General features: G+C 47.5%; 1 protein-coding gene across 1 annotated transcript in view; it reads left to right on the forward strand.

Annotated features, from left to right (window-relative positions):
• Positions 1 to 1,700: 1,700 nt before the first annotated feature.
• LOC311240507 (protein kinase C beta type-like) overlaps positions 1,701 to 12,453 on the forward strand; it is a gene marked incomplete at its 5' end in the record, with an annotated part of 391,798 nt that continues 381,045 nt past the window's right edge. Inside the window, 1 exon segment of the mRNA XM_084329084.1 lies at positions 1,701 to 2,320. Within this exon segment, the coding sequence (XP_084185210.1) occupies positions 1,701 to 2,320 (620 nt within the window).

Raw genomic sequence — 12,453 nt, forward strand, 5'->3', positions numbered from 1 at the left:
TTGGAGCAGAACCAAGCGGAAGTAAAGGAGAGCGGAAATTCGAAACATAGGAACCCAGTGTGTTGACAGAGATCGAACGAGAAGAAAAACAGGGAGTAGAAACGGGTGGTATCACACACATGTATCAATTACAATTGTCTCATGTTTAAGAGTGTATGAGGAAAGTAAAAAAGATACTCGTACAGTGAATGAAAGGAACCTCTCAGGAATTTGATTAAAAAGACAGAGTAAAGTACAAGTCCGGTTGATAAATTAACAAGAACTGTTGTCATTGTGTGCTCTGATCTACAGCAGTTCGATTGGACACGCGGAACACCACAAATCAGGTAAGAATAGTAATTTCAAGGAGGACAGGAGAGAATAGGAAGGGCCCACAGTGCCACTATTGGCTGTCCGAGTAGGAGATAGTCACAAAAGCCTAGACACCTACACTTAGATAGGGATTACACAAGCTATTGTTCTGCCTGTTGCCATTGTTACGAGATAAAAGAGACAAGAGAAAAATGGGGCGGAAACGAGACAATCTAAACGCATATAAAAAGATAAAAGACAGAACCGACGCAGGTAAGTCGACCGTAATTGGGTGGATGGAAGAAAGTCCGGTACAAATTATTGCAAATGAACACGACACGACAAAAGATAACGAATATTATTTGGACAAAGCAATTTATATATCAAAAAGATGGAATAAAAGATGGGAGCTTTGGCCAGTCGATGGTTCTTTTGATTTGGAGTTAATAGCTAAAATAGGAACACTAATTGAGGCCTACACATATCAGGGGAAAGAGAAGGGAAGAGCAAAGAAAAGGTTGCAAGAAAATAGCTTTTTAAAAGCTTATAGACGGGAAGGTGAGAAAAGGGAAAATGAAAGGAAGGCCATTGCAAATGGCAATGATGCAGACAAGCCAGTAGAGGGGGTAGTCCAGGTCACCAGAACTCCCCAGGCCCCTGAGATGACACCTGTCACCGCCCAAAGTGCGGTGCAGTTAGCCTCACCCAACCCAGCCTCCTATCTTATGGTCCAACAGGATAGAATTGAGGAAGCTTTAGCACCCCCGCCATATGCCAGTGAGAAGGGGGAGCCGATATATCCCATCCTACCTTTGTTAGAGATGATAAGCCCTTACCAGTTGACAGATGATCTGGGGAACCTAGAGAGGGGACAAGCAAAGACATCTATTCAGCTGACAGCTAGGCAACCAGATAGGTCAGACTGGAATAGGTCAGACAGAGGGGGTGTGGACGCCTCATGGCAACCAGATAGGTCAAGGTCAGACAGAGAGGGTGTGGACGCCTCACGGCGACCAGAAAGGTCAGCCCAGACTGGGTCAGGCAGAGAATATGTAACCACCCAACGACCAAGGGATAGGATAGAAGAGCAGACGGAGCGAACAAGAGTGATACAAGCAGCTGAGAGAAAGGGTAAGGAAGGCTATGAGGCAATGTTAAGAGAGAAAGAGTGGGAAAGGGTGAAGAAGGCCCATGGTCAGCCTCAGAGAGAGTGTAACCCCCAGAGAGACTACCAGAGAGAGCCTGTCCACCAGCTGGAGCACCCCCAAAGCTCCCCAGCTCATATGCCCCGTACTATATATCGAGAGCTCATTCCCCCCCAGCATTATACCTCCCCCCAACCCCAGGGCCACAAGGGGGTAGCACCTGACAGTCACAAGATTGATCTCACAATACCACCACATGTGACTATGGTTGGAGTAGGTGAGGATCTGGAGACTCTCGACATCGTACTTGGGGTACAGATGGGACGGATAAAAGATGATCTGACGGAGATAGAGCGGGGGCTCATGGACTTGGACCAAGATCAAACGGTCCTAGCAGGACAAAGACCCGGCCCTGAGGCCATGCAAGAGGAGGGGGAGGAATATCAGACGTTCATGAGGACGCGGGCTGGCATTGAGGGGAAGCAAAAGGACCTGGAAGACAAAAAAGGAGAGAAGCAAGAGGCCCTTATGCGGATACAAGAGCGTGTACAAGAGCGTGTACAGACAAGAGCCCAGACGAGAAACATGCAAGCCCCTATCCGCATGGCTCCTATAATAATAAGAGGACAGGACCTGGAATATCACCCCCTGAAGGTGTCGGACATGACACAGGTGACTGAGAAATTGCCGCCCCTCGAGAATGGGGCCAATCCTTGGATTGCCAGACTGGAGGAGGTAATGGTTGGCACGGAAATGGCAATGGGGGATGTCAAGAAAATATTGACAACCGTGATGGGAAAAGACTCCATGGAAAGGATACTGGAGGCGGCTCGCCTGCAAGGCCATGTGGGGACTGGAGCGCATGATGCGGACCTGTTCCTAGCGTACAGGGGAGTAACGTGGGCGGCCCTACGAGAAGCCTATCCAATGAGACTGCACGCAGACCAAATTCCGATTGGTACTTTGGAGACATCAGGGCACCCCAGGCAATACGTACAAAAAGCCTACTCCACGTGGAAGAACACAACTGGTCGGGAGGCGGGACTTGACCCTATGCATGAAGCCCAGTTGAGAACCAAGATTGAGAGCGGTCTCCCCATAGAGGTAAGGCAGAAATTGGACGAGGTGGTGTCATTGTCAAAGATGGAGCTGGAATTATATATAGATCAAATAGAGCATTACGTTGAACTGTATCGGAAGAAAGAGCAAAGAGCAAAGGAGAAGGATGCAGAGCAACAACGTAAGATCATGTACCAACAGCCAACCGAGGCAGTAAAGGTAGTGGAATACCTTCAAGCCTTAGTCCAGGCGGCCCCACGACCAAGAAATGGGACAGGATATGAAGGGGAACCACAGGGACAGAGACGGGCTCAAGTGGGAACACAAGAGGGTTATGCGCCGGACCAACAACAGAGGCCGAGAGAGTGGCAACCACGGCCGAAAGGAGGAGGCAGACCCCGGAATCCGGGAGGATTCCGGCCACGGGTGGTGGTGTGTTGGACATGTGGCGTGACTGGTCATATCGCACGGGACTGTAGACAGGCTTGTCAACCCGGAGAGGGAGACCAGGAAAGAACTTGGCAAGGCCAAGGTCAACCCCGAGTCCAAGACCGAAATGAGAACAATGGCCCGGTAAATCCAGCAAGAGGGCCAAATGAATCATCACTATGAAGAGGCCCAGAGAGTCCAATGGGGAGGTGTCAGCTGTCAGTGTCGTCTTTAAGGGAGGAGCCTATTGTGTGCGTAACGGTGAATGATAAATCTGTCGAGATGATGGCAGACACCGGCGCGGCTTACACGGTAGTACAACCCCAAGACGCGACGCACCTAACCTTGTCCGGTCGATATGTACGGACAATTGGATTTGAGGGAATAAACCAGCTGACGGCTGTTACCGAACCTGTGACTCTGAGATATCAAGGCAGGGAAGCGACTCTCCCTGTGCTGGTCTCGGAGAGCACACCTATTAACTTGCTCGGCCGAGATGGGCTGGGGTTACTGGGGATGGACATTAAATGTACTGCGGAGGGTTGCGTGATAGCCGAACGAGAAGACCAGTACTATCAGATGGTACAACGAATTGACAGTGAACCACCAGAGATCTATTGTCTAGGGGGATTGGACCAAGAGCTACTTGGCCCCGCCTTACAATGGGAGAAATTTATCACTGCCAATATGCCTGAAGCAAGGGATCCAAAGACCCCCTATCACTGCACTCTGCAGTATCATAGAGATGCAGACTCGTCACAGACTAAGGAGTGGCTGAGGGTGCAACCTGACAAAGTACAGCTGAATGCTACCAATATCATATTGGGGCCACAGGGAGCAGCGTTACGTATTGCACGGAGTGACTATCTGAGTAAAGAGCACGGCATAATGGATAGTGTTCCCCATGTGACTTTGAAGGTAATCAGCTCATGTGATCAACAACACATAGGCGAAATGATGAAAAAAGCTGAAGGGATAGAATTTGAACAGATGAAAGAAAACAAACGGATCTGGATAAGCCCTGATAGAAGGTTTATTAAAATCATGGTTCAAGGCACAGGGATGGGTCATCCCCAAACTGTGCAATTATCCCAAGAGACACTGGGAGAACTCCCTAATGCATCAAGCCTCCAAGAGGACATGATGGAGGCGGTGCCTGAGACGCTGTGGGCAAAGAACAGCACTGACATTGGACTAATCAAGTCCGCTCAACCTGTGAAGGTGGAGCTTAGACCTGGGGCCACCCTGCCTTGGAAGAAACAGTATCCATTGAAGGAGAAAGCAGTGGCTGGAATCGAGCCACAAATTAAAGGACTTTTAGCTGCGGGAGTCTTACGGAAAACAACTGATCCCCGGAGCAACACGCCGTTGCTACCCGTGGAGAAGCCGGATACCTCTTACCGGCTGGTGCACGATCTAAGAGCGATCAACGAGGTGTTACTTGACTATCCGTCCGATGTCCCCGACCCCCATGTGCTATTGACATTTATCCCGTCAAAAGCCGAGTACTATACAGTTATAGATTTGTGTAGTGCATATTTTAGTGTGCCCTTGAGCGAGGAGTGCCAGCATTTTTTTGGGTTTACTTATAAGGATGAATATTATGAGTATACTAGGATCCCGCAGGGACTAAAACATTCGCCACACATATTCAACAAAATCCTAAGGGAGGATTTAGAGGGGTTGGATAAAGTCATGACCTCTAGGGTCATTCAGTACATGGATGATCTGATACTGTGCGCGGACGATCAGGAAACATGTCATCGCGATTCCGTGGTACTGTTGCAACTGTTGGCGAAAAACGGCCATAAAGTGTCGTTGAAAAAGTTGCAATATTGTAAACCTAAAGTGGTCTATTTAGGACAAACAATTTCACAGGGCCATCGGGCTATTTCAGAAGAACATTTGGTGGCCATAAGGACGGCACCCAAGCCTGTGACGGTACGACAGCTAATGGGATTTCTGGGTATAATGGGGTACAGCTCTCCGTGGGTCGAGAACTATACGGAAATAGTGAAACCATTGAGAGAGATGCTGAAAGAAACGGGCGTTGATAAACTGAGCAGTAAAGTGGTATGGACCGAAGAGGGCTCACGGGCATTCGAAACAATCAAGTCCCGACTGTTAGAGGCGCCGGCCTTGGCGTTGCCTAACTATACCAAGAAATTCATACTATACGTCTCTTCTTCACCAGATCAGAAGCAGGCGTGTGCGGTGTTGGCTCAGGACACAGGGGTGGGGGCGCGACCACAGCCGATGGCGTACTACTCAATTGCCTACTCGGAAGTAGAGATGGGGATGGCTCCATGCTACCGAGAAATGGCTGGAGTGTATACGATGTACGAGAAAGCCGCAAGTATTACGATGGGATATCCAGTGGATATCATGGTGAGGCATGACTTGAAGAGTCTGTTGGAGTCCGGTAAATATGCACTGACGATGCCTCGCATTAAACACTACTACAGACTTTTGGAACAGGAAGATGTGACGCTGGTCAGGTGTTCCGTAACGAACCCGGCAGCTGACATCCCTACGCCTGAAGATGGAGAGCCCCACGACTGTTTAGTCGAAGTCGAGAGGTACTCTAAACTCAGAGCAGACTTGCAGGCATTTCCATTTGACAGTCCAGATCTGGAGTTATGGACTGACGGCTCTTGTTATCGTGTGGGCGAGGGACTAAAAGCAGGTTACTCCGTGGTAAGGTCACAGGGCGAAGGATTTGTGGTAGAAAAAGCCGAAGCATTATCACAACCTTGTTCAGCCCAGTTAGCAGAATTGGTCGCACTGACGGAAGCATGTAACATGGCAGAGGGCAGAACTGTAAATATTGTAACCGACTCCGCCTATGCACATGGTACCGCCTTCTTGTTTGGCACAGTGTGGAAAGGGAGAGGATTCAAGAAAGCCGATGGAAGCGCCATAAAACATTGTAGTCAGATTAAACGTTTGTTAGAAGCAATTATGAAACCAAAGCAGGTTGCGATAATCAAGTGTGCTGCTCATCAGTCAGACGAGTCCAAGATGTCTCGAGGGAACAGAAGAGCGGACGAAGCTGCCAAGGAAGTGACAGGGGCTGACAGAACAGGCAAGGTATTGGTTATCACACACGGAGTTGAGTTGGAGGACAAGATAACCTACAAAGAGATTTTGACTTTCCAGGAGGAGGCTAGTCAGGTGGAACGGAACCTCTGGATAACCAGGGGAGCTAGTCAGGATGATTCAGGTTTGTGGCGCGACGCCGGTGGATTTGTGGTGGCTCCTGCTGGCCTGGTCGGACTGCTGATCCACACGGCGCACGACTTTTGCCATGCGCATAAAGGAGAGGTAAGGAGAAAAATCAGAGAATATGGCTTTTGGGCGCCAGATTTGGGCAGTCAAATTGATCATGTGTTACAGCGGTGTGTAATATGTTTGAAAAACAATATACGTAAGGGGATTAGTGTGTCACCAGGACATATCCCCACGCCCAATGGCCCAATGCGAGACCTTGTAATTGATTACATTGACATGATTAAGCCCATTAATCAGAAGAGATATATTCTTGTCGTTGTCTGTCGTTTTTCAAGGTGGGTGGAGGCGTGCGCCACCCGGCACAAGGATGCAGCATCTGTGGCTAAGTTCCTGTGCCAAGAGGTAATTCCCCGTTTTGGTTTACCAGACAGAATCTCGTCGGACAATGGAAAAGAGTTCGTTGACAAAACTGTACGTTTGATACTCCAACACTTAGGCATAAAACAGCGATTGGGGGCCGTTTATCATCCGCAGAGCCAGGGGTTGGTGGAACGCATGAACGGGACACTAAAAAACAAATTGGTAAAGATCTGTCAACACACAGGCTTGAATTGGCTAAACGCTCTTCCTTTAGCTTTGATGGCTTGTCGTTCGTGCGAACTTCGCGGTCTGCGTTTGACACCGCACGAAATGATGCTAGGTCGCTGCATGGTAGTACCAGGTTTGCGCGCGACAGGCAAAGGTCCGAGTTTGGACATCCTGGACAACGACATGCGTGAGTACGTAAAATACATGTCAAAGATACACAAAAGTATTCTGGTTCATGTCTCCAGTAGACAGGAGCATGAAACCGGGGAGGAGGTGAATAGGCAGACTACACCTCAAATCATACCAGGCGACTACGTTTATGTCAAAGTATTTAGACGCAAGTGGTTTGGCGCGAGACGGGAAGGGCCATACAAAGTCGTTCGAGCCACCGAGAGGGCTTTACAAGTTGAAGGATCGCCTATGTGGTTTCACGTTACTCATTGTGTAAAAGCAACCAATACGGACCAAGAATGGGAACCTGAACCACAAGACCTTGACGGTAAAACCGGGGCGTCGCAACCGTTACACGAAGGCGAAGTGAAGGCGGCGCTAACCCCAAACGATGGGGAAGACCCGGATGATTATGGCGAGCCAGACCGAGGGGGCCACGATTGGCCACCAGTAGAAGATGAAGGTTAGGGAGGGGATTAGGCACCCCGAACCTCTAGCCTTCAACAGGCGGCAGTGGGCTCGCAAGAGTCTGGGCGCACGTTAAACACAAATCTATAGTGCTGGGGAGAAACTGAAGGCCCTCGTGCGTAACGAGGTATGAAATAACATACCACTGTGGTACCGTCTAGTCGGCCCAGGAAACGTCGCACGTAAGTTGGTGTGGGCACTGGGTGGTACGTGGGCGACAGTCCACACCTAGGAGCAGGGCGGTGCACCGTAGGGGGCACAGCTCCTGCCATGAACAGGCAAGGCTGGCGAAAACGGTCAATATTTCCATGCCCAGAGCAAGCGGGGTGGGGACAAGACCGTCGGTTTCTAAACTGAGTGGCTGATAGGTACTACGGACAGTCAGCTGCTTGGGGTCCTGACTTGATGACGGACTATGAGGTCGCTATCGACTGGGTCGCCAGCCGGTCAGGAGAGCGTTATGACCCCTGCTTATAGTCACAGATAGCGGGACGGGGACCGTGAGTGACTGGACAGTATGGGCATAAATGCACTTGGCTCAATGTACAGTCAGGCCACGGTAACCTTACTAGCCGATACAGGGTTAGTAGGCGAGCTGTGCTTCTGTGATCAGTGTTTTTGAAAAGAAAATGCTGGGAAGCAGAGGGATGAGGGGTGTCAATTCAGAGGAATCTGAATTGTCTCTCCTAAGATTGGAAAGGGACCCAGCCTTAAACTGCACCTGAAGGTAAAATAAGGGGACTTCTTCTGTTCATGTGAGGAGACCTTAGCCTGGAAGTGGAGGCCTGTATCCTTGGTTGGGTGAGAGGGGGTCCAGTGTAGGCGGCAATGCGGCCCTGAAAAAGCCGGTTTCCCCACACGTGGTATCTCCTGATCCTGGAGGGGAGAGGTGCATCTAAGTAGGGCAAGGAGTGCATCCGAACGGGAGGAGGGTACTCTTAACTGGAAGGAGGTTAAAAGGGTCAAAGCGTTTTACAGGAACCAGACAGAGGAGAGGATTATGAATTGGAACATAATAACTTCTCCTCTGTGGACATGGAGAAGGTACCAGAAGAGCCAGAGGAACCAGTGCTTAGCACAAGCCCGGAACAAGATACTCGACCACAACGAGTCATCAAGAAGCCTAAACGATATACATAGGCAAAGGAAGGGATAGTGTAACTGATAGGCCTTGGAGAGGGCGTGTACATATTAATTTTTCATTTTTCATTAGCTAAGCTCTCTCCTTTTTTAGAAATGTTTAGATAGTAAATGCAATGTAAGGTCTTTTCTTTCAGAGTGAATTGCACAAAACAGACACATTTGGATAAAAAACACATAAAGTATAGTCTAAACCTGGTAATTGGTACGATCATCTTTTTGTATAAAGGGACGGACCTAGACGGAAGTGAAATTGATATAACTGATAACATTGTATATAACCTGCAAAATGAGTGGAAATTGTTAAACGGTGTGAGTGAATAGAGAACTGTGTAAATGAAAGATGGGTCCATAGTCGGTCAGTAGGGGAGGGAGTAATGTGGGTGTTGAAAGTAAATGATACTAACAAATACGGAAAATGAGTCAGAAGGATTCTGGAAAGGTTTGGCTCTGAGGTAATTAGGTTAAACAGTAAGGTTAAGGTAATTGTAAACAGTTTGTTTGAGGAATTACTAACATGTATCTTGGGGATCATCAATCCCCAAACCGGGGAAACTGTAGTAGAATTCCATTCAAACTGTGTTTATTGCACTGTATACCATGGAGCTCAGAATGGCACAACACCGACAGGTAAAATGCATTCACAAATTCTCCTGGCTTCTCTGCCGCTATCCATTTTCATTCAACAAAACAAACAAGACGTATCTGTGGTTTGAAACAGCTGCGTGGACTCAAGGCTCTGAACCAGAGTGATTGAGACAGGCAGCTGTTGATCAAATGAAGAGATAGTCTCGTTGGGACTTCCTGGGAGTAATAAACTGGGTGATTTTACACCCTAAGTGTTCTAGGCAAAAGGTCCAATACAAAGGAACTGCCTTGAGAGACGCCAGACAGTCTTTTCTATACAAAGGAGCAGTTGATCAAAGGATTTGGACTTAGAATCCACATCGTGACGTAATTCGATGTAAAACGTCACGATAAGGAGTTAGCCAATGAGAGTTGAGAGTAAGTGTCCTCCAATAGGAACACTCGAGGAGAGTTTGGAAAACGCCCGCTTGCCGTAAAACTAGAGGCGGAGCCTAAATTGGATATTAGCAAAGACTCCGTGCCAGGAGAGTCAGAACACACCCGAACAGAACCCAGGAAGCAACAAGAAACACACACCCTTTTTCTCCACAACAGACCCAGCAAGGAGGAGAAATCGACGCAGCAGAATCGAAGACGAGACGAGACGTGTTTTTAGACAGAGCTTGTTATTGAGAATTTAGACTGAATTCTACTGACCTTCGGCATAGCGAATGCTTCCGGTAGAATTCATTGCACCATTCTTTCAAAGATTTCTTTTGTAACATCTAATTGAAATCCTTTTTTCATTAAAAACGGGTTCTTTTTCAAACTGCTCAGATCTCGCTTCATTTCAACGGCCGCGCCGTATTTTCAATCTGGGTAAATAGAAGGCAGTAACCAAGTTAAAACACTGGTTATCTGCATTTAGCACAGAGTGGATCCCAAGAGCTTGTAAAAAGGTTTAAATCACAACGCAGAAAGAAGTAATAAATAGGGAATTTAAGCTGGGAATCCACTTCAGAGGCTCATTGACAGAAAAGGGGATTGTTCAATACTCAAGGTCGTCGTCCAGTCCAGGGTCAGTATACAAGGGGGATTCTCAGCCAGTCCAGGGTCCAATACACATAGAACACCTACTCGCTTTCTCCTCTCCTTCCACTACCGCTCACTGTCGCACCTCTGAATATTCAATCTATCTCTTCTTCAACAACACAACTCCAACTCGCTCAACTTGACTCTCTCTATCCTAGTGTTAATGTAGTGTGTGGGACCAGGTGTGCACACGTGAGATGTGTCAACTAATTATGCGCAGGTGTATTTTATCCGTTCTAATCAGCTAGTGGGTGTGTTGTGTGAGGTGTGTGTGCCTAGTGCTGCACATGTGTGTTCCATCAGTACTAATCAGCTACCTAACTGCCTCGACTCCGTCCGTGATGGATATCTGCAGGGAAATAAGGAAAGGGTGTAATCGCGCCCGTTCCTCGCTCCACACTCCAATCGGGCGAGCTGTCTTGCCCCGCTCACCGTATCCCGGCCGCGTCAACATGTTAGGCAACCAACTTGTGCCTAGCCACGCCCCCGCGGCAGCGGCAGACCAGAGCGGCAGCTCCGCTCTGCCGCGGCATTATGTAGCGCTAATCCCCCCTCTTTTAACATCGACGGTTAGCTCAACTCGTTCGCCGCCTTGCTGTGGAATCTGCGGTGCGTTGGTGACAAGTTCGAATCCCTTCAATTTTTTATTTCAATTTTTTTTAACGTGCATTCTTTCGCCGGTTAAGTTTAGGCATTGTTTCTGAGTTGGTTATGGTTAGGGTTAAGTTTAGGCATTGTTTCGGAGTTGGTTAAGGTTAGGGTTAAGTTTAGGCATTGTTTTGGAGTTGGTTAAGGTTAGGGTTAAGTTTAGGCATTGTTTCGGAGTTGGTTAAGGTTAGGGTTAAGTTTAGGCATTGTTTCGGAGTTGGTTAAGGTTAGAGTTTGTCGCAGAGCATGGCAATAGAATGCAGCCTATTTCCGCACTGCCGCTCTCTCGCGCTGCCGCGGTCACATGGGCGTCGTGGCCAATCAGAGAAACGCTGAACGCAAGTTGGTTGCCTAAAATGTTGACGCATCCCGGCCACCTCGCCTTCAGACGTGATGCGTCAGCAGTGTCTCGCCAGCCAGGATTTCCTCCTTGGAGCGTGAAGCGTTGCGGGTGCCACTTGCTGTCACTTCCAGGATCCCCCTCTGTATGGATGACGCAGAGCCGTTTCTTGCGCCGCAATATCCCTTTCTCAGTGGCGTGCCGCGACGGTCACCACAGTACTTTAATACCGATTGTACATTTTCCTAAATACATCAATATATTACTTATTGCTATACCATAACGTACAATATGTACTTTTTTCCTGTGGTAAGTACTTTATTTACATATTGTAAGCGAGCTCAGGCTGATACTACAATAAATGACACTCACTGTCTCTGAACTGAAAGTGAATTACCGGTAAGTCTTGTCAGTTACTATAAAGGAAGTTGATATTTATATTTTACTGAAAACCCTCACCATTTATGGTGCTCAGATATTTCCTTCCCAAATGTGTGTGTGTGTGTGTGTGTGTGTGTGTGTGTGTGTGTGTGTGTGTGTGTGTGTGACCCATATAGCACAATAACGACCTCACCACATCCTTACAAAGTCTGAAAGTAGAATATACAGTAATTATGACTATGCAGTTCATAGCAGACAACATGTCATTTTCGCAAGCATTAGATGCATCTGTTTTTTACGCATTAATGTTCAATGTATTCATAATGGTAATAAGAAGTACTACTACTACTACTAATAATAATAATAACAACACCCCCAACAATAATAGTAATAAAAACAACACAAACAACTATCTATTTATTTTACGATACAAAAATGTCTTATCTCTTTTTTAAGAAGCAGGCAGTTTTCTGATAAAGGAATGACTTCCCAAATGTGTGTTTGGGTAGAAATGTGTGAAGCTACAATAACAGGGAAATGGATACATATCTATAACAGTCTAGTATTACGAAAGAGGATCTCTGTTAACGATTTACAGTAAACACAACAGTGACAACACACACACGCACAAATGCGTGTATGTGTGGTGCATACTGTACCAGACAGTTTTTAGGTTTAAGTGGGCTATTTTATTCTAGGGCAGGCCATCTTTTGTTTGTGTTTCACTTTTTTGTTGTGTGTTTTTGGTGTGTCTTTGGCAACCGCTGGTCACATTCACAGCCAAGTCATGATGACCCCTGGAAGGAAGGGGAACGACAATAACAAGCAACATTACAGAAATCATGAATGATTAGGCCTACATCAGCGTGTAACTAGGCTACAGTGTAACAGGCTCAGGAGGTA

The sequence above is a fragment of the Notolepis coatsorum genome (genome assembly GCF_963971535.1).
Source record: "Notolepis coatsorum genome assembly, chromosome: 14".
In the NCBI taxonomy this organism is placed as follows: Eukaryota; Metazoa; Chordata; class Actinopteri; order Aulopiformes; family Paralepididae; genus Notolepis; species Notolepis coatsorum.